The sequence below is a fragment of the Neomonachus schauinslandi genome, chromosome 14 (assembly GCF_002201575.2).
Source record: "Neomonachus schauinslandi chromosome 14, ASM220157v2, whole genome shotgun sequence".
In the NCBI taxonomy this organism is placed as follows: domain Eukaryota; kingdom Metazoa; phylum Chordata; class Mammalia; order Carnivora; family Phocidae; genus Neomonachus; species Neomonachus schauinslandi.
The window spans coordinates 62,095,295-62,114,283 of record NC_058416.1 but is presented as its reverse complement, the minus strand read 5'-3'; the positions used below and the strand labels follow the sequence as shown (position 1 = coordinate 62,114,283).

Sequence of the window (18,989 nt, the reverse complement as noted above, 5' to 3'; positions counted from 1 at the left end):
GAAGGTTCTGAGCAGGGCAATGACACCATCACATTTTTACCTTAAGAGATTTACTCTGGCTATTTTGGGGGAAAATTGACTAAAAGGGGCAAGAGTGAAAGCAGGAAGGTCACTTAGAGGCCACTGTAATAGTGTGAGCAAGAGATGGTGGCTTGGAATGCAGAGCATCTGAAGTGGTGGCGGTGAGAAGTAGTCACATTCAGGATGTATTTCAGACATAGTGCTGTTAGGATTCCACTTCTAAGAACCTAACTCAAAGATTTCACTGTTGATATTCAAGAAGATTTAAATGAAAGGATACACAAAATAGGCTGCTTACAACTTGATACAAGTTGATGGTTTAATAAACTCTGGTATAGCCACAAAGCGATAAAAGAGGTAGTCATTTAGAAATGATTTTGAACACATAATGACACGGAAAAATGTTCATATACTATGTTAAGTGAAAATAACTGGTTACAAAACAAAGTGTTCAATATTAATCCATTTTGTCCAAATAAAATGTATAGAAAAAAGATTGGGGGTGCCTCGGTAGCTCAGTTGGTTAAGCATCCAACTCTTGATTTTTGCTCAGATCACGATTATAGGGTCATGACACTGAGCCCATGTCAGGCTCTGTGCTTAGCGGGGAGTCTGCTTGAGAGTCTCTCTCCCTCTGCCCCTCCCCCTGCTCTCCTGCTCTCTCTTTCCCTAAAATAAATAAATAAATCTTAAAAAAAGACTGAAAGTTATACACCAGCATGTTAACAAAATATCTCTCTGGGTTGTGAAATTACCCATTTGTCACTTTGCTTCTTTGAGCTTACTGTATTTTTCAAATTTTCTGTAATGACAGTGTGTTACTTCTACAGGAAGAAATGATTTTGGAAATGTAATATTGAGAAGAACATTTTCAACAAATAAGATTACTGAAGAATAACCACTTCAATCTGTTAATAGTTTTCTTTGTTACTTACCATTACTTTTCGCAAAGTGTATCTTTTGGATCGAATATCATCCATTAGCATCTCATAAGGCGTGAGCTGATATTCAATGGGCAAAGGGTTGTACTGCCGCTCTTGGACCTTCTTAAGTTTTACTCCATTCCGCAAATCCCTCATCACCTGAACCCAGAATCGAGCCTAAAAGAACCAAGGGTGGAGAGATGTCCATGAATAAATTTACTAGTTTCCTCTAAATAGCTCCAGTCACAGAGAAAAAATGAAAAGCTTGGTTTGCAAAACACTGAGTAAACCAAACAAAATCACTTTTTAAAATTAGGTTTAAGGATATTAAAATGTGGATAGAAAGCCAGTCAAGAATCATAAGCTCTAAGTGCTGAGTCACCTGAGTGTAAACCTTAACTCACCCACCGTGGAAGGCTGCATTAATGGGCTCGGTCCTATTACGTGATTTTGCTCACTGAAGAGGAATGTATGTCCCACACCTTAATACTGGATTTGGCTATGTGATTTGCTTGGCCACTGAAACAGTAGTTGAAATGATGTGACCAAAGGCTGCAAAAGCAAACGCACAATGGGCTTGTCTCTGGTGCTTCTATTATTGCCATGAGAACCTCATGCCTGGACTGGCAGGCTGCCCAGGAGAAGGATGAGACAGACATAGAGTGGAGCTACCACAACTGATCTGTACACTCATAAGCTAAATAAATGTACTGCTTTATGCGACTATGATTCTGTAGTGGTTGGTTATTCAGCATTACTGTGACCACAGCTAATTGATATAACCACCTATTAGCTACCTGACATGAAGCAATTGCTTGACCTTTCTGAACCCTGGACTCCTCATCAATAAAAGAAAATGGTACTTCATAACTTGCTGAGATGGCCAGAACTGGTATACAGTGTTCTATACATGGAAAATGCTCAAAAGTGATCATTTTTATGTTATCACGATCTTTGCACAAATTACTTAATATCCATTTTCTTAACAAATAATGGTGAGTTGCCTTGTTGGCCCTTCAAGAAAATGAGATATATATGAAGTTCTTATAATAATATAAGACACATCAAATATGTATATTATTATTATTACTATTATTATACATTAATCCTTTTATTTTTCTGCCTAAAAGCTAAGGTGTAGTCTCTACTTCTGTGAAAAGTAAATCATTATGATATTTAACTGAAACACTGTAGTTTGTTGAATTAATAACGACTCAAATAGCTACTTAAATATATTTATTAAAAACCAAGTGATAAGGGTGTCTGGATAGTTCAGTCGGAAGAGCATGGGACTCTTGATTTCAGGGTTGTGAGTTTAAGCCCCATGTTGGGTGTAGAGATTACTTAAATAAAAAAAACTTAAAAAAAAAGTGATGTATTTCCTAAGAATTATCTACATAAGATAACTCTGGATTAAATTTCTCAAAAACGTCTTCAAAAACAATTTATAATTTTAAAAACATGTATGCCATTTCTTGAATAAGAAAGGATTTGACACACTTACTACTATGGTATATCCATTAGAATACCTTCTAAAATATTCCTATTTTAAACAGATTTTTAGATTCTGCCATTAAAATTACTCTAATACAATATTCCTAAAATATTTAGATTTTTCTTTTGAGAATGCTCTTGTCCCAAATTCTCTTATACTCATTCCTTTAAGATCCAGTTCAAATATCATCTCATCTTTTATTTTTTAAAATTTTTTTATTGTTATGTTAATCACCATACGTTACATCATTAGTTTTAGATGTAGTGTTCCACGATTCATTGTGCATAACACCCAGTGCTCCATGCAGAATGTGCCCTCTAATACCCATCACCAGGCTAACCCATCCTCCCACCACCCTCCCCTCTAGAACGCTCAGTTTGTTTTTCAGAGTCCATCGTCTCTCATGGTCCCTCTCCCCCTCTGATTTCCCCCCCTTCATTCTTCCCCTCCTGCTATCTTCTTTTTTTTTTTCTTAACATATATTGCATTATTTGTTTCAGAGGTACAGATCTGAAATTCAACAGTCTTGCACAATTCACAGTGCTTACCAGAGCACATACCCTCCCCAGTGTCTATCACCCAGTCACCCCATCCCTCCCACCCCACCCCCCACTCCAGCAAACCTCAGTTTGTTTCCTGAGATTAAGAATTCCTCAGGGGCGCCTGGGTGGCTCAGTTGGTTGGGCGACTGCCTTCGGCTCAGGTCATGATCCGGGAGTCCCTGGATCGAGTCCCGCATCGGGCTCCCTGCTCGGCAGGGAGTCTGCTTCTCCCTCTGACCCTCCCCCCTCTCATGTGCTTGCTCTCTCTCATTCTCTCTCTCTCAAATAAATAAATAAAATCTTTAAAAAAAAAAAAAAAAAAAAGAATTCCTCATATCAGTGAGGTCATATGATACATGTCTTTCTCTGATTGACTTATTTCACTCAGCATAATACCCTCCAGTTCCATCCACGTTGTTGCAAATGGCAAGATCTCATTCCTTTTGATGGCTGCATAATTTTCCGTTGTATATATATACACCACATCTTCTTTATCCATTCATCTTTCGATGGACATCTTGGCTCTTTTTTTTTTTTTAATAAAGAATTCTTTTTTTTTTTTAAGATTTTATTTATTTATTTGAGAGAGAGAGAAAAAGAGACAGCACGAGAGGGAAGAGGGTCAGAGGGAGAAGCAGACCCCCCGCCAAGCAGGGAGCCCGATGTGGGACTCCATCCCGGGACTCCAGGATCACGAACTGAGCCGAAGGCAGTCGCTTAACCAACTGAGCCACCCAGGCGCCCGGACATCTTGGCTCTTTCCACAGTTTGGCTATTGTGGACATTGCTGCTATAAACATAGGGTGCATGTACCCCTTCAGATCCCTACATTTGTATCTTTGGGGTAAATATCCAGTAGTGCAATTGCTGGATCGTACAGTAGCTCTATTTTCAACTTTTTGAGGAACCTCCATACTGTTTTCCAGAGTGGCTGCACCAGCTTGCATTCCCACCAACAGTGTAGGAGGGTTCCCCTTTCTCCGCATCCCCGCCAACATCTGTCGTTTCCTGACTTGTTAATTTTAGCCATTCTGACTGGTGTGAGGTGGTATCTCATTGAGGTTTTGATTTGGATTTCCCTGATGCCGAGCGATGTTGAGCACTTTTTCATGTGTCTGTTGGCCATTTGGATGTCTTCTTTGGAAAAATGTCTGTTCATGTCTTCTGCCCATTTCTTGATTGGATTCTTTGTTCTTTGGGTGTTGAGTTTGATAAGTTCTTTATAGATTTTGGATACTAGCCCTTTATCTGATATGTCATTTGCAAATACCTTCTCCCATTCTGTCAGTTGTCTTTTGGTTTTGTTGACTGTTTCTTTTGCTGTGCACAAGTTTTTTATCTTGATGAAGGCCCAATAGTTCATTTTTGCCCTTGCTTCCCTTGCCTTTGGCCATGTTTCTAGGAAGAAGTTGCTGCAGCTGAGGTCAAAGAGGTTGCTGCCTGTGTTCTCCTTTAGGATTTTGATGGACTCCTGTCTCACATTTAGGTCTTTCAACCATTTTGAGTCTATTTTTGTGTGTGGTGTAAGGAAATGGTCCAGTTTCATTCTTCTGCATGTGGCTGTCCAATTTTCCCAACACCATTTGTTGAAGAGACTGGCTTTTTTCCATTGGACATTCTTTCCTGCTTTGTCGATGATTAGTTGACCATAGAGTTGAGGGTCCATTTCTGGGCTCTCTATTCTGTTCCATTGATCTATGTGTCTGTTTTTGTGCCAGTACCATACTGTCTTGATGATGACAGCTTGTAATAGAGCTTGAAGTATGGAACTGTGATGCCACCAGCTTTGTTTTTTTTTTTTTTTCAAAATTCCTCTGGCTATTCGGGGTCTTTTCTGGTTCCATACAAATTTTAGGATTATTTGCTCCATTTCTTTAAAAAAGGTGGATGGTATTTTGATGGGGATTGCATTGAATGTGTAGATTGCTCTAGGTAGCATTGACATCTTCACAATATTTGCTCTTCCAATCTATGAGCATGGAACGTTTTTCCATTTCTTTGTGTCTTCCTCAATTTCTTTCATGAGTATTTTGTAGTTTTCTGAGTACAGATCCTTTGCCTCTTTGGTTAGATTTAGTCCTAGGTATCTTATGGTTTTGGGTGCAATTGTAAATGGGATCAACTCCTTAATTTCTCTTTCTTCTGTCTTGTTGTTGGTGTATAGGAATGCCACTGATTTCTGTGCATTGATTTTATATCCTGCCACTTTACTGAATTCCTGTATGAGTTCTAGCGGTTTTGGGATGGAGTCTTTTGGGTTTTCCACATAAAGTATCATATCATCTGCAAAGAGTGAGAGTTTGACTTCTTCTTTGCTGATTCGGATGCCTTTTATTTCTTTTTGTTGTCTGATTGCTGTGGCTAGGACTTCTAATACTATGTTGAATAGCAGTGGTGATAGTGGACATCCCTGCTGTGTTCCTGACCTTAGGGGGAAAGCTCTCAGTTCTTCCCCATTGAGAATGATATTCACTGTGTGTTTTTCATAGATGGCTTTTATGATATTGAGGTATGTACCCTCGATCCCTATACTCTGAAGAGTTTTGATCAAGAAAGGATGCTGTACTTTGTCAAATGCTTTTTCTGCATCTATTGAGAGGATCATATGATTCTTGTTCTTTCTTTTATTAATGTATTGTATCACACTGATTGATTTGCGGATGTTGAACCAACCTTGCAGCCCAGGGATAAATCCCACTTGGTCGTGGTGAATAATCCTTTTAATGTACTGTTGGATCCTATTGGCTAGTATTTTGGTGAGAATTTTTGCATCCATGTTCATCAAGGATATTGGTCTGTAATTCTCCTTTTTGATGGGGTCTTTGTCTGGTTTGGGGATCAAGGTAATGGTGGCCTCATAAAACGAGTTTGGAGGTTCTCCTTCCATTTCTGTTTTTTGGAACAGTTTCAGAAGAATAGGTATTAATTCTTCTTTAAATGTTTGGTAGAATTCCCCTGGGAAGCCATCTGGCCCTGGGCTTTTGTTTCATGGGAGATTTTTGATGACTGCTTCAATTTCCTTAGTGGTTATAGGTCTGTTCAGGTTTTCTATTTCTTCCTGGTTCAGTTTTGGTAGTTGATCCATCTCTAGGAATGCATCCATTTCTTCCAGATTATCTAATTTGCTGGCATAGAGTTGCTCATAATATGTTCTTATAACTGTTTGTATTTCTTTGCTGTTGGTTGTGATCTCTCCTCTTTCATTCATGATTTTGTTGATTTGGGTCATTTCTCTTTTCTTTTTGATAAGTCTGGCCAGGGGTTTATCAATCTTGTTAATTCTTTCAAAGAACCAGCTCCTAGTTTCGTTGATCTGTTCTACTGTTCTTTTAGTTTCCATTTCTTGATTTCTGCTCTGATCTTTATGATTTCTCTTCTCCTGCTGGGTTTAGGCTTTATTTGCTGTTCTTTCTCCAGCTCCTTTAGGTGTAGGGTTAGGTTGTGTACTTGAGACCTTTCTTGTTTCTTGAGAAAGGCTTGTATTGCTATATACTTTCCTCTTAGGACTGCCTTTGCTGCATCCCAAAGATTTTGAATAGTTGTGTTTTCATTTTCATTGGTTTCCATGAATTTTTTAATTCTTCTTTAATTTCCTGGTTGACCCATTCATTCTTTAGTAGGATGCTCTTCAGCCTCCATGTATTTGAGTTCTTTCTGACTTTCCTCTTGTGATTGAGTTCTAGTTTCAAAGCACTGTGGTCTGAAAATAGGCAGGGAATGATCCCAATCTTTTGGTACCGGTTGAGACCTGATTTATGACCTAGGATGTGATCGATTCTGGAGAATGTTCCATGGGCACTAGAGAAGAATGTGAATTCTGTTGCTTTGGGATGGAAGGTTCTGAATATATCTGTGAAGTCCATCTGGTCCTGTGTGTCATTTAAAGTCTTTATTTCCTTGTTGATCTTTTGCTTAGATGATCTGTCCATTTCAGTGAGGGGGGTGTTAAAGTCCCCCACTATTATTGTATTGTTGTCAATGTGTTTCTTTGCTTTTGTTATTAATTGCCTTATATAATTGGCTGCTCCCATGTTAGGGGCATAGATATTTACAATTGTTAGATCTTCTTGTTGGATAGATCCTTTAAGTAGGGTATAGTGTCCTTCCTCATCTCTTATTACAGTCTTTGCTTTAAAATCTGATTTGTCTGATATAAGGATTGCCACCCCAGCTTCTTTTGGTGTCCATTAGCATGGTAAATGGTTTTCCACCCCCTCACTTTCAATCTGGGGGTGTCTTTGGGTCTAAAATGAGTCTCTTGCAGACAGCATATCGATGGGTCTTGTTTTTTAATCCAATCTGATAGCCTGTGTCTTTTGATTGGGGCATTTAGCCCATTTACATTCAGGGTAACTATTGAAAGATAGGAATTTAGTGCCATTGTATTGCCTGTCAGGTGACTGTTATTGTATATTGTCTGTGTTCCTTTCTGGTCTGTTGCTTTTAGGCTCTCTCTCTCCTTAGAGGACCCCTTTCAATATTTCTTGTAGGGCTGGTTTTGTGTTTGCAAATTCCTTGTTTTTGTTAGTCCTGGAAGCTTTTTATCTCTCCTTCTATTTTCAATGACAGCCTAGCTGGATATAGTATTCTTGGCTGCATATTTTTCTCATTTAGTGCTCTCAATATATCCTGCCAGTCCTTTCTGGCCTGCCAGGTCTCTGTGGATAGGTCTGCTGCCAATCTAATGTTTCTACCATTGTAGGTTACATATCTCTTCTCCCGAGCTGCTTTCAGCATTTTCTCTTTGTCTCTGAGACTCGTAAGTTTTACTATCAGATGTCGGGGTGTTGACCTATTTTTATTGATTTTGAGAGGGGTTCTCTGTCCCTCCTGAGTTTTGATGCTTGTTTTCTTCCCCAAATTAGGGAAGTTCTCTGCTGTAATTTGCTCCAATATACCTTCTGCCCCTCTCTCTCTTTCTTCTTCTTCTGAGATCCCAATTATTCTAATATTGTTTCATTATGGTATCACTTATCTCTCGAATTCTGTCCACATGATCCAGTAGTTGTTTATCTCTCTTTTTCTCAGCTTCTTTATTCTCCATCATTTGGTCTTCTATATCACTATTTCTCTCTTCTGCCTCATTTATCCTAGCAGTTAGATCCTCCATTTTTGAATGCACCTCATTAATAGCCTTTTTGATTTTGACTTGGTTAGATTTTAGTTCTTTTATTTCTCCAGAAAGGGTTTCTCTAATAACTTCCATGCTTTTTTGAAGCCCAGCTAGTATCTTTAAAGTGATGATTCTGAACTCTAGATCCGACATCGTACTAATGTCTGTATTGAGTAGGTCCCTGGCAGTCGGTACTACCTCTTGTTCTTTTTGTTGAGGTGATTTTTTCCACCTTGTCATTTTGTCCAGAGGAGAACAGATTAATGAGAGAACAAATGCTAACAGGGTAACAATGTCCCCAGAAAATATACTCTAAACAAATCAGAAAAGACCTGACGCCAGGGGAAAAGAAAGGGAAAGAGAGAAAAAAGAAAAAGATAAAGATAGAAACAAACAAAAACAGAACAAAACAAAAAAAAAACAGAATATGATCAAATATGATCAGGCTGGTACATAGATCAGTGCCACACACCAGATTTTGGGTGTATTTTGGTCTGTTAGAAGAAAGTGCCTCCCAAAATTTTAAAGAAAGGAAAAACTTATATATGTACAAAAATAAGGGTTTATATGATGAAGGGATGGAATATGACTGTAAAGATGAAAATTATAAAAAATTTTATAAAAGGAATTGATAAGACGTTGTTTGAAAAAAGAAGAGGATTTAAAAAAAAAAGAAAAGAAAAGAAAAAGAAAAAGGGAGAGAATGTGATCAGGCAGGAGAGTAGAAAAAAACCATACACTAGAGATTTAGAGTATATTTTGATCTGTTAGAAGAAACTATCTCAAAATTTTAAAGAGAGAACAACTTATATATATATATATGCCAAAAATATGGGTAACTACTATGAAGGGATAGAATATGACTCTAAAAATGAAAAATAAAAATGTTTTTTAAAAAAGAGATTGATAAGATGTTGGTTGAAAAAGGGAAAAAGAAAAATTCAAAAAAAAAAAGTTAAAAAAAATTAACTTTGAAAGACTAAAGAATCATGGTAAAAAAGCCATGGATTCTATGTGCGTTGTTCCCCTAGCGCTGGAGTTCTGCCGTTCTCATTGATCGGTAAACTTGGTCTTGGCTGGCTGTTCTCGCTGATCTTCTGGGGGAGGGGCCCGTTGCCGTGGTTCCCAAATGTCTTTGCCAGAGGCGGAATTGCCCCGCCCTTGCCAGTCTGGGCTAAGTAATCTGCTCGGGATTGCTCTCGGGAGTTTTTGTTCCCTGCAAGCTTTCCCTATGGCTTTGGAGGCCGAGAGTGACAATGGTGACTTCCCAATCTCTGCCCCAGGAGGAGCCGAGAACTCGGGGCACCGCTCCTCAGTGCGCCCCCAGAGAAAAGCAGTCAGTTGCTCCCGTCTCCGGCCGCACTCAGTGCTCACCCGGCCTGTGACCGAGCGTTTCTATCTCTGGCACCCGACACTGCGTGGAGTCTCCAAACCCAGCAGATCCCTGCAGTGCACTCCCGCACCTCTCCTCCCGGGGAGAAAAAGGTGAGTCTCCCCGGATCTGCCGCTTGTTGGCAACCCCTGAGCTGAGAGCCCGCACCTCGGCTCCGTCTCTGCAGCCGGCTTCCCCGCTCCGATACCTGGGAGCTCTGCCACACTCAGGCACCCCCGGTCTTCCTGTGACCCTGAGGGTCCTAAGACCACACTGTCCCACGAGGGTTCCACCCCCCGCTTAGCCACCGGAGTGACGTCCCTCAGCAGAGCCGACTTCTAAAAGTTCTGATTTTATGCTCCGCGGCTCTATCACTTGCCAGAAGCGGCCGACGGAAGCCCTTCCCCTGCCGTCTATCCTCCCGAATTTCGAATATCGCCTCAGATTCACTTCTCCGCACGTCCTACCTTCCAGAAAGTGGTTGCTTTTCTGTTCAGAGAGTTGTGGCTATTCTTCTCTTTGATCTCCTGTTGAGTTTGTAGGTGTTCAGAATGGTTTGATCCCTATCCAGCTGAATTCCTGAGACCAGACGAAATCCAGGTCTCCTACTCCTCCGTCATCTTGCTCCGCCCCCTCATCTCATCTTTTAAAATTCTTTCTCTTTTCTTGACCTCCCCAGGCTTTAAGAAAAAACTGACATATGTGAAACTTTGAATTCTCAAAACAGATAAATTAGAGGATAATTACTCATATTTGAAGATTTTGCTATAATTATGAAAGGATTCAAACAGACCTTTTATATAGCCAGTTCTTTATATATTATCATTTGGCAAAAATTTTCAGAAATTTAATTCAGAAATTAAAGTCATAGTTAGCATATAAAATAATATACAACTGTCATTGTATGTATTCCCAGAGATTTTATTTACCTCATATTCCACCAGGGAGATCTTGAGATGTTTAGATCCTGCCATTAAAAATATCCTAACTCTCCCTCATTATATTCCTCATTCTTTACTCATTTCTTTCTAATATTTCTAAATAATTCATTTTAATGGTCTTATAAGACACAGACTGGTGATCTAGGCAAATGGAACTCTCTATGCAGTTAGTGCATCTCTTGTCAGTGATCCTACTAGTTTTTAAAAGAGCTTGCCTTAAGGCAATAAATTAAATTTTTAGTTCAAGTTTATATTAACTGTTTGCTAAATTCTGACCACTTGGAGTTATTTATCTGGTTTCCATGTCTAAGAAAAAAATTTAAAATTTTTTAGCCAAGATGAAATACATTTGGAAAAAGACTACCAAAGTATTCTATACAAAGGAAACTTGATAATCAATATTATTCTAAAATGACAATACTCACTTATAAGATATTACAGCCTACTTGTTTTTTAACCTTACTCTTAAATGTTCCAGATTAATTTCATTCCAAATATCTCAGTAAAGATATCATCAATAAATTAAGAATATTTACATTCATACGTCAACACATGTAGATCCATACAATGGAATGGACTACTACTAGTAATAAAAACATTAAACTACTGATACAGGCAACAACATGGATGAAATCTCAAAAGAATTATGCTGAATGGAAGAAACCAAGCAAAAAACAGTATATACTATATGATTACATTCATATAAAATTTTAGAAAACGCAAACTAATCTATAGTGAGAGAAAGCAGATCACTGATTGCCTAGAAACTGGGAGAAAGGAGGCAGGAAGCAGGATTACAAAGGAGTATGAGGAAACTTGGGGGGTGATGGATGGGCTCAGTATTTTGATTATGGTGATGGTTTCATGGGTATGTATGTGTGTGTGTACATGTCAAAACTTATCAAACTGTGCCTTTTAAATATGTGCAACTTACTGCATGCTGATTATACTTTAATAAAGCTGTTAGAAAAGAATTAAACAATTAAACAATTAAAATCTAATATGGTCAAAAGCAACTTGTTCATATCCCCCAAATCTGCTTCTATTCCTAGTCTCTCATTTAATGATGTCATTATTTAACCATTATTTATCCTTAACCTGAAAAGTCAGAATCCTGAAATGTGCCTTCCCACTGACACCTGAACATACCTCAGTCTAATTTCATGACACTGACTCTCCTGTCCTCAACACTGTCATGCCCACCCAACTCTAAGTCATATATGAGGGCAGGGACTCTTGGTTTCACTAGGATCTAGAATCATGCCAGAAAAACTGACTACTCAAAGTGTGTCACATAAATATACTGCAATCATCTGTGCTAAAATTCTGTCTTCTGTTTTATGAGGGCAGAGATCCTGTATTATTCATTTTGCATCCTCAGAACACTAATCCAGTAACTATTCATTGGACTACATTATAGTTTCACACCTTATCCCGAAACAGAGCTTATGTTTTGACTTATGAGTATGCTAAAGTAGTAATATAATTAGAAAGGTCAACATTTTAAAACACCTAAATTCTCAGAAGACATTGGGGGTGGCTTTAATAAAACCAGTTAATTTTGTAAAATGGGGAGTAGATATTTCCTCAAATATAAGACTATATAACTCAAATTCATACAATATCAATTCGTATTACAGCCCTTAGTAACAAGCATTTTATTTTATTTTAAAAGATTTTATTTATTTATTTGAGAGCAAGAGAGTGAGCGATAGAGGGAACATGAGCAGGGGGAGGGGCAGAGGGAGAAGCAGGCTCCCCAATGAGCAGGGAGCCCGATGAGAGGCTCAATCCCAGGGCCCTGGGATCATGACCCAAGCTGATGGCAGACACTCAACCAACTGAGCCACCCAGGTGCCCCAATAACAGGGATTTTAAAAAACATTACACTATGGGGCACCTGGGTAGCTCAGTTGGTTAAGTGTCCGACTCTTGGTTTCGGCTCAAGTCATGATCTCAGGGTCCTGAGATCAAGCTCTGCGTTGGGTTTCCTGTTGAGTGGGGAGTCTGCTTCCCCTCTCTGTCCCTCTGCCCCTCCCCGCCCACTCATGCACTCTTTCTCTCTCCAAAATAAATAAATAAATCTTTAAAAAACAAAACAATTACCCCAAAAAACACATTACACTATGTCTTCAACACTAAGCAGAACAGAGAATGTCCAACTACCTTACCCAGTCAGCGTTTCTCAGCTCTTCCAGGTCTGTGTTAGATTCATCACTTTTTTCCATTTCTTGAATCTTCTTAAGATTCTACCAATTAAAATAAAAAGAAAACATTTAGGTATAAAAATTTCATTAAGCCACCTTCTCAAATTAAAATTTCTAAGAGATACCTACAGACAAAGTATATACAGAAGTGTTATTGAAACAGTACAGAATCTACTTCTCTGTAGATTTCAGTCAATGGTAGGCTAGACTACAATACTACAGAGGGATGAACTGAGATTGCTCATCCTAATTTCCTTCTAGGCCTTGTGGCTAACTTTGTCACCACATTAATTTGTACCCCTAAGCTGTAGTGACACTGCCCTCTCCCTCAACCTCCATATTCAATCCACCATTAAATCTCAAAGATATTACTTCCTCCCTATAACCTAAGCCCTCTTCTTTTTATCTCCCCTGCAGATCTCTTAATTTAAACACTATCTGATTTTTGCCTGATTTCTGATGTGGTCTTGCCCTGGATGCTCTCCTCTCCTCATCCCCAGATCTGGTCTCTTTCATTCCTACTTCTGCTCTTCCTTCAGATAATTGGGCTCAACAGAATCACCCATTCTTCAGGAAAGCCTTTCCTTCCCCCTCTTCCAAAGCCAAATCTTCCTACTATACAATGGCGTATAGCACCATTCACCTTCCTCTGTAGCCCTTATGACATTGTAATTTTACATTTGTTTGTGCCTTCCCCCTAGGTTTCATGAAGCAAAAGTCTATTCTCAGGGGCTAATATAAGCACTGGCACTTTTCATGCTCCATATATATTTGTCAAATAATTTCATGAATAAATTTCAATATATAAAATGCTTTTTATTATTTGATACATGTGTATATTGTAAAAACCGTTAGTGCAATAAGGTAAATTACCACCTCCACCACCTCATATAATTACCTTATTGTGTATGTGGTGAGAACCTTTCAGATCTACTTTCAGCAACCTCCCAGCACGTAAGACAATATTGTTAACTACAGTCAACATGCTGTACATTAAGTCTCCAGAACTTACTCATCTTAGCACTGCAAGTTTGGACCCTTTTTTGCTTAATTTTTAATTTTTTTATTTGAGTATAGTTGACACACAATGTTATACCCCATGAAACTGCAGTAATCCAACATTTGCAATTTTAAGAAAATCTTGATAAGTAAAACATCTATTCACCTATTAATTACCAGTTTGCATTATACCATTCCTACTCACAATAAATTAACTCTAGTATATTTTACTTTTCATTGAGCCTATTTTCCTGAATGTATGTGGACTGAGTTTAAATGTACTGTATGAAATCTAGTTTATTTTACATGAAAATAATAAATACTTAATAGAAAACATTTCTAAACCATTTATTTTTGGCTTCTCACCATCTCAGACTGACCTTCCACAAAATGAGAATAACACCACCTGTTTATTTTTGTACTTAATAATGTATAGGAGTATTAATATATGAAGAATAAAATTACTCTGAACATTTGAAGAAAATGGTATAAATAATGCATTACTTCTTCTCTTGCTAAGGAAGAAATTATGGGGGGGGGGGAGTACTTTTACTTGTTTCAGAGTGTGTTTCCATAATTACAGGTATCTTCCGATTTCTGGAAGTTCATGTAAGCCACTTCACTTTAACTGAAGACCTACACTAGCACCTACACTGTGTTTTGCTAGCTGAAAGAAATCCAGAGAAATTTTGCTTTTAAGGAAAAAGCCATTACCATCCTAATGTAGGTCTTTCATAATGTAGGTTTTCTGTAAAAGTGAAGCGGCATAATGTGAACTTTTGGAAAGCAGGGGAAACCGTATTTTATTTATTTATTTGTTTATTTATTTATTTTTTAACATTTTGGAAACCGTATTTTAAAACGAAGTCAGGTTTCTTGTTTGAGATTATGTAATAAGACACTTGCTATCTGAGTCATGCTACATTACCATCTTTGGGCCCATGTTTCCCCACCTTTAAGAGGAAGGTATTAGTATCTACCTCACGATGCTTCTGTATTAAAATATAATCAATTAAATATAGCAGAACCTTGCATTTACAGCCCCGGGGGAAAGCACCTCCGAAAACATGTATCTCTGAATTCTCTGTACTGCCCCAGCCCCATTCCCAAATCCTCATCCAGAGCCTTGCTCTTTTCCAGTGGTCCTGGCTACTGCTCTTGGCTGCAGCAGGCTGTGGGGAAATAATGAGAGCTAACAAGGGCTAAGCCTTCAAGCAGCCAATATTTGGCCCCAAGCACAACTCTTGTTATGGCTGGACTCACAACTGAGGCTCCCAAAAACTAAATGACATGGCTGCAGTCTCCCCGCAGGTGGGATGGAGCAGAGTGAAGTAGGTAGAAGTGGCATCGAGGTCTCAGACATGAGGTAAGATGTGTGGAAGGGACACCAGATGAATGGTCCTGTTGGGAACCTAAGTGTCCTGTTGCTGACCCCAATGGCTTAGAAAAGTCTTAGAAAACAGCTGGATAAAGTTGTACTTTACTTTTGCTAAAATTAGTATTTATGAATTGATATTACACAAGAAAAAAGAACAGTTTATGAATTGTAACTGGGCTTTGCAGATAATGGGCACTTAATATCTGGTAAACATTATGTCAAAATCTGAGTAATAATCCTTATTACTAAAATCAGGATTCTTTGTTTTTCTGTGTCTAAAGACATACAGGATGTCCTGGTATAAGCAGTATTTCTGATATTCAAAATACCTAATTTTTTGCTAGGGATTATTAGTTGTCATTTAAAAAATCTCTGATGATTTAAAGCCACAGTTTTCAACCCAAGTCCACAATCTTCATCAAGTATTCATATTTTGAAATCAGAGCTGAGCAGAGAGGAGACCAAAAGGAGAGGCACACACACATTTATTTTGTTCCTATGAAGACTGTAATCTAGGCTGTATCCCAAAAACAATTAATGGCTTAAGGTATATATTATTCTATTGACCAGAAGAGTGTTTGTTCTAGATTTTTGTAATTAAAATAGTGAAAGAAAAGAGATTAAGGAGGTGAACTCCCTCTGGGCACCTAGGCACTCTATCAGGCTATGATGTCTCTATCAGCAGCAGGGCTCCTCCCTCCCCAACCCAAAAAAACCAAGAGCTGAGAATAAGTACTTCATCTCTGTTTCTTCCCACTCCAGCCTTAGGGCATTTGCATTGGCTGTTCCCTCTTGCCAGAATGCTTTACCACACATATCCACATAGCTAATTCCCATACATCATTTTTGCTCAAATGTCACCTTCTCAATGGGACCTACCTTAACCATCCTATACAAGCTCCATGCCCTGCCCCTAGCAATTCCCCTAGTCTATGACTTTTCCCAGAAAGCATCCTGCCTTCTAACAGTGTATATGACTTACTTTTAATATGTTTACTGCCTGCCTCTCGTTGCCAGATTTTAAGCTTCATAAGGAAGTATTTTTGTGTATTTTGTTCAGTGATGGGCTCCTCAAATCTCTAAAAGTATGCCTTGAACTTGGTAGGTACTTGCTAAGTATTTATTGAATAAGTGAATTAAGATCTTTCAGCCAAGAACAGTCCAACTCTTAAATCTCCTCAACAGTTCTTATCAAGTCAACTTTAATAAGAAGCCCAATGAAAGGGAAAATTATTCAGAGGAAAACCTGAATTTTTTTCTCTAAACTCAGAATCCACTGGAGGGCTGGAGAAGAAAACCTCTATTTATGCCACACAGAAAAATATGCTCTCCAGTTCAAGGAAATAAATATGGAACCCAAGCTCAAATTACATTTAAGTGTCTCATTCAGTCAACAGATGATAAAATAAATAATAAAATAAGTAAATTAAAAAGTAAAAGTAATAAGCCTAATACCACACAGAAGAAATGAAGTAATACTACTACTAAACAGGTCAGTAAGATTCAGTCAGCATCAAAATGAATTGGCTTGAAACCTAATGCCTCAGAGGAGCAGGTGTGTACACACGTGCCAACACCCTAACCACGCACACCTCCCCACCTGTAACCAAGAGCACAACGAGCCCCAAACCGCACTAAATTTTTTCTGTCGTATTCCCCCCCTCAGCTTAAGGCTGATTCCACGACAAGCACTATATTGTTTACCAAGGATCTATAAACCAAAAGATAATGGAAAAAGCTGAAAACATGTAGGAGAAGCTCATTTTTACAAGCCTATATATATATATATATATATATATATATATATATATTTTTTTTTTTTTTTTTTAAATTTCCAATGGTCTCTAGCCCTTCTAGGATCCAAACAACAGAAAGCAAAACAAACAGTATGGACACAGTAGAAGATGGGCGGTCTTTGGCAAGATGAAAGTATTTATCTTTTTTTGATTCCTACTGCTACTACCAAAGCTGATTACAGCAAGTCTCTCAACTGTTCTTTCTGCTCCAGTTTCTTCCTCATTTGGTTTATCTCTTCACTCCCCTACGATGGGTTTCCACTGTCTCTGCTGGGGCCTTCAAACTGGGGTACCTGTACTTCTGGGGACCTCTGGTCAAACGGTACCGCGATATGCCAGGGAGCATTTATAATGACATATGTTACTCACAGATAATGTGATGAAGGTTGTGGTCGGCTGCCCAGATGCACACCCCGCACCCCCTTCAGGAATGAAGTACTCTCTTCCACTGGCTGCTGGAGGTGTTGTCTGCCAGAGGCTCATAGCCTAATCCTGCTCCAGGAGCTGCACTCAGCGCGCAGGCAAGGAGCTGCCTTGTCACGGGTATGCCCCATCTCTGGGGTAGCCCACACCCAGCCATCGGTCTGTGCGGAAGTACACAAGTCAGGCCCCCTTGCCTCCCTTGGGACAACTCTGAAGGGCCATCTCAACTTCTGAGCTCTCTGTGGGATTGGCTGAGGCCTGCTATACTGGCATCATAGTTCAGCTTTTCCTTCACCCCCTCACAGGTATTCCCCAAAGCATTCCCAATAAGACCTCCTGAACTCAAATTTTACCCCTCAGAATCCATTTCCTGCAGGAACTCAATCCACACATGGAATTAAGTTTTTAAAATATTGTAACAGATGCAGACATATAAAACAAAATTTACGTGGATTTTAAAGGTAAAATGCATGACCTCAAAGACATTTTGACTTGCACTAAACAGTATATGCCTCAGTGGGCGTCTGCTGTTTTTTCTAGAAACCTTTTCCCCCTTCCTTCTTTCCACTGGGGAACACAGCCCTACGGTTTGAGTACGGCTAACCCCATGCCTGGCACACCTCATTGCCCACTCACAAGGGTGAACACACAGCCTCCCCAGCCAGTGGGGCCCATTTTCCTGACCACAGTGACTGGTTCTTGAACAGATACATGACTGAATTTTCCTCCAAGATATTTTTGCCCCAATTAAGAGAAAAGACTTTCTTCTGGAGTTATTGAACTGAGAGAATGTGAGGCTTAAGCTACAGACCGTCATCTTACCTGCCTTTTAGTAAAAGCCCATCCTGGGGAGTGAGAGAGAGAAAGCCAGCCCTGATTATAGGTTTTGAGACACTGGATCCAGCTGTCCATACCCTTAGACTTCCCATTTATGTGAGCCAGTAAATCTTCTACCCACTCTACCCATGCTAATTTGAGTGGATTTCTGTTACTTGCAACTGAAAGAGTTATGATTTAATATGTCTCCTTGGTCCAGAAATATGCGTTCATGCTTGTGTGTCTTAGGAGTACTCTGGTAGAATAATATGAGAAGCATATGGTCCCTTTCCCACCCAACCCTAAATTTTACTGTTCTCCAGCACATCCCTGACTAAATGTAGTCCAGATGGTCTCACTGTTACACCTTTACGCATCTCTACCTTTACCTCTGGGCTGTGATAAAATCCCTAACTCCCTGCTACTAAGAAAAACTGTCCACTCTTTATAATACTAAAGATAGTTTAAATGAATAGTGCAAGAATTTCACGTTTCTTTACTCTTCTGAACAGTAGCAGAAACTGTAGTTCAGACACTTCCTAGCTGTGTGACTTTACACAAGTCATTTAACTGCTCTAATCCTCGGCTTGTTTTCCCATCTATAAAATGCAGATACTAATAGCCACTTTTTGGATTTTGTTAATGTTGCATAAAATAATACAGAAGAAATACTGAATGCAGCCTGGCTCGTGTTAAGCATTTAGTAAGTATTAGTTATTATAAGCCGATAAATATCTGTAAGGATTTGATTTTGAACACTTTTACTCCTCCACAAAAACATTTTATTCTTTTACCAAATGAGACCTTTCTCTAGTCTCTTCATGAAATCAAAATATTGACTCACAAATAAATCAAATAAAATAGTTGAGAATCTGTGAATACTATAATTGAACAAGCCTGAACAAATGTGCAACTAGAAATCTCAGGTTTTCTAGTTAGCAGAAAAAATAAATGAGTAATTTG

The 18,989-nt window shown here is 38.9% G+C and overlaps 1 protein-coding gene across 1 annotated transcript in view; it reads right to left on the bottom strand.

Moving 5' to 3' along the window:
* Window positions 1-18,989, bottom strand: part of SPIRE1 (spire type actin nucleation factor 1) — a 203,270-nt gene that overhangs the window by 65,132 nt on the left and 119,149 nt on the right. The window contains 2 exon segments of the mRNA XM_021683011.1: window positions 957-1,121; window positions 12,579-12,656. Of these exon segments, the coding sequence (XP_021538686.1) occupies window positions 957-1,121; window positions 12,579-12,656 (243 nt within the window).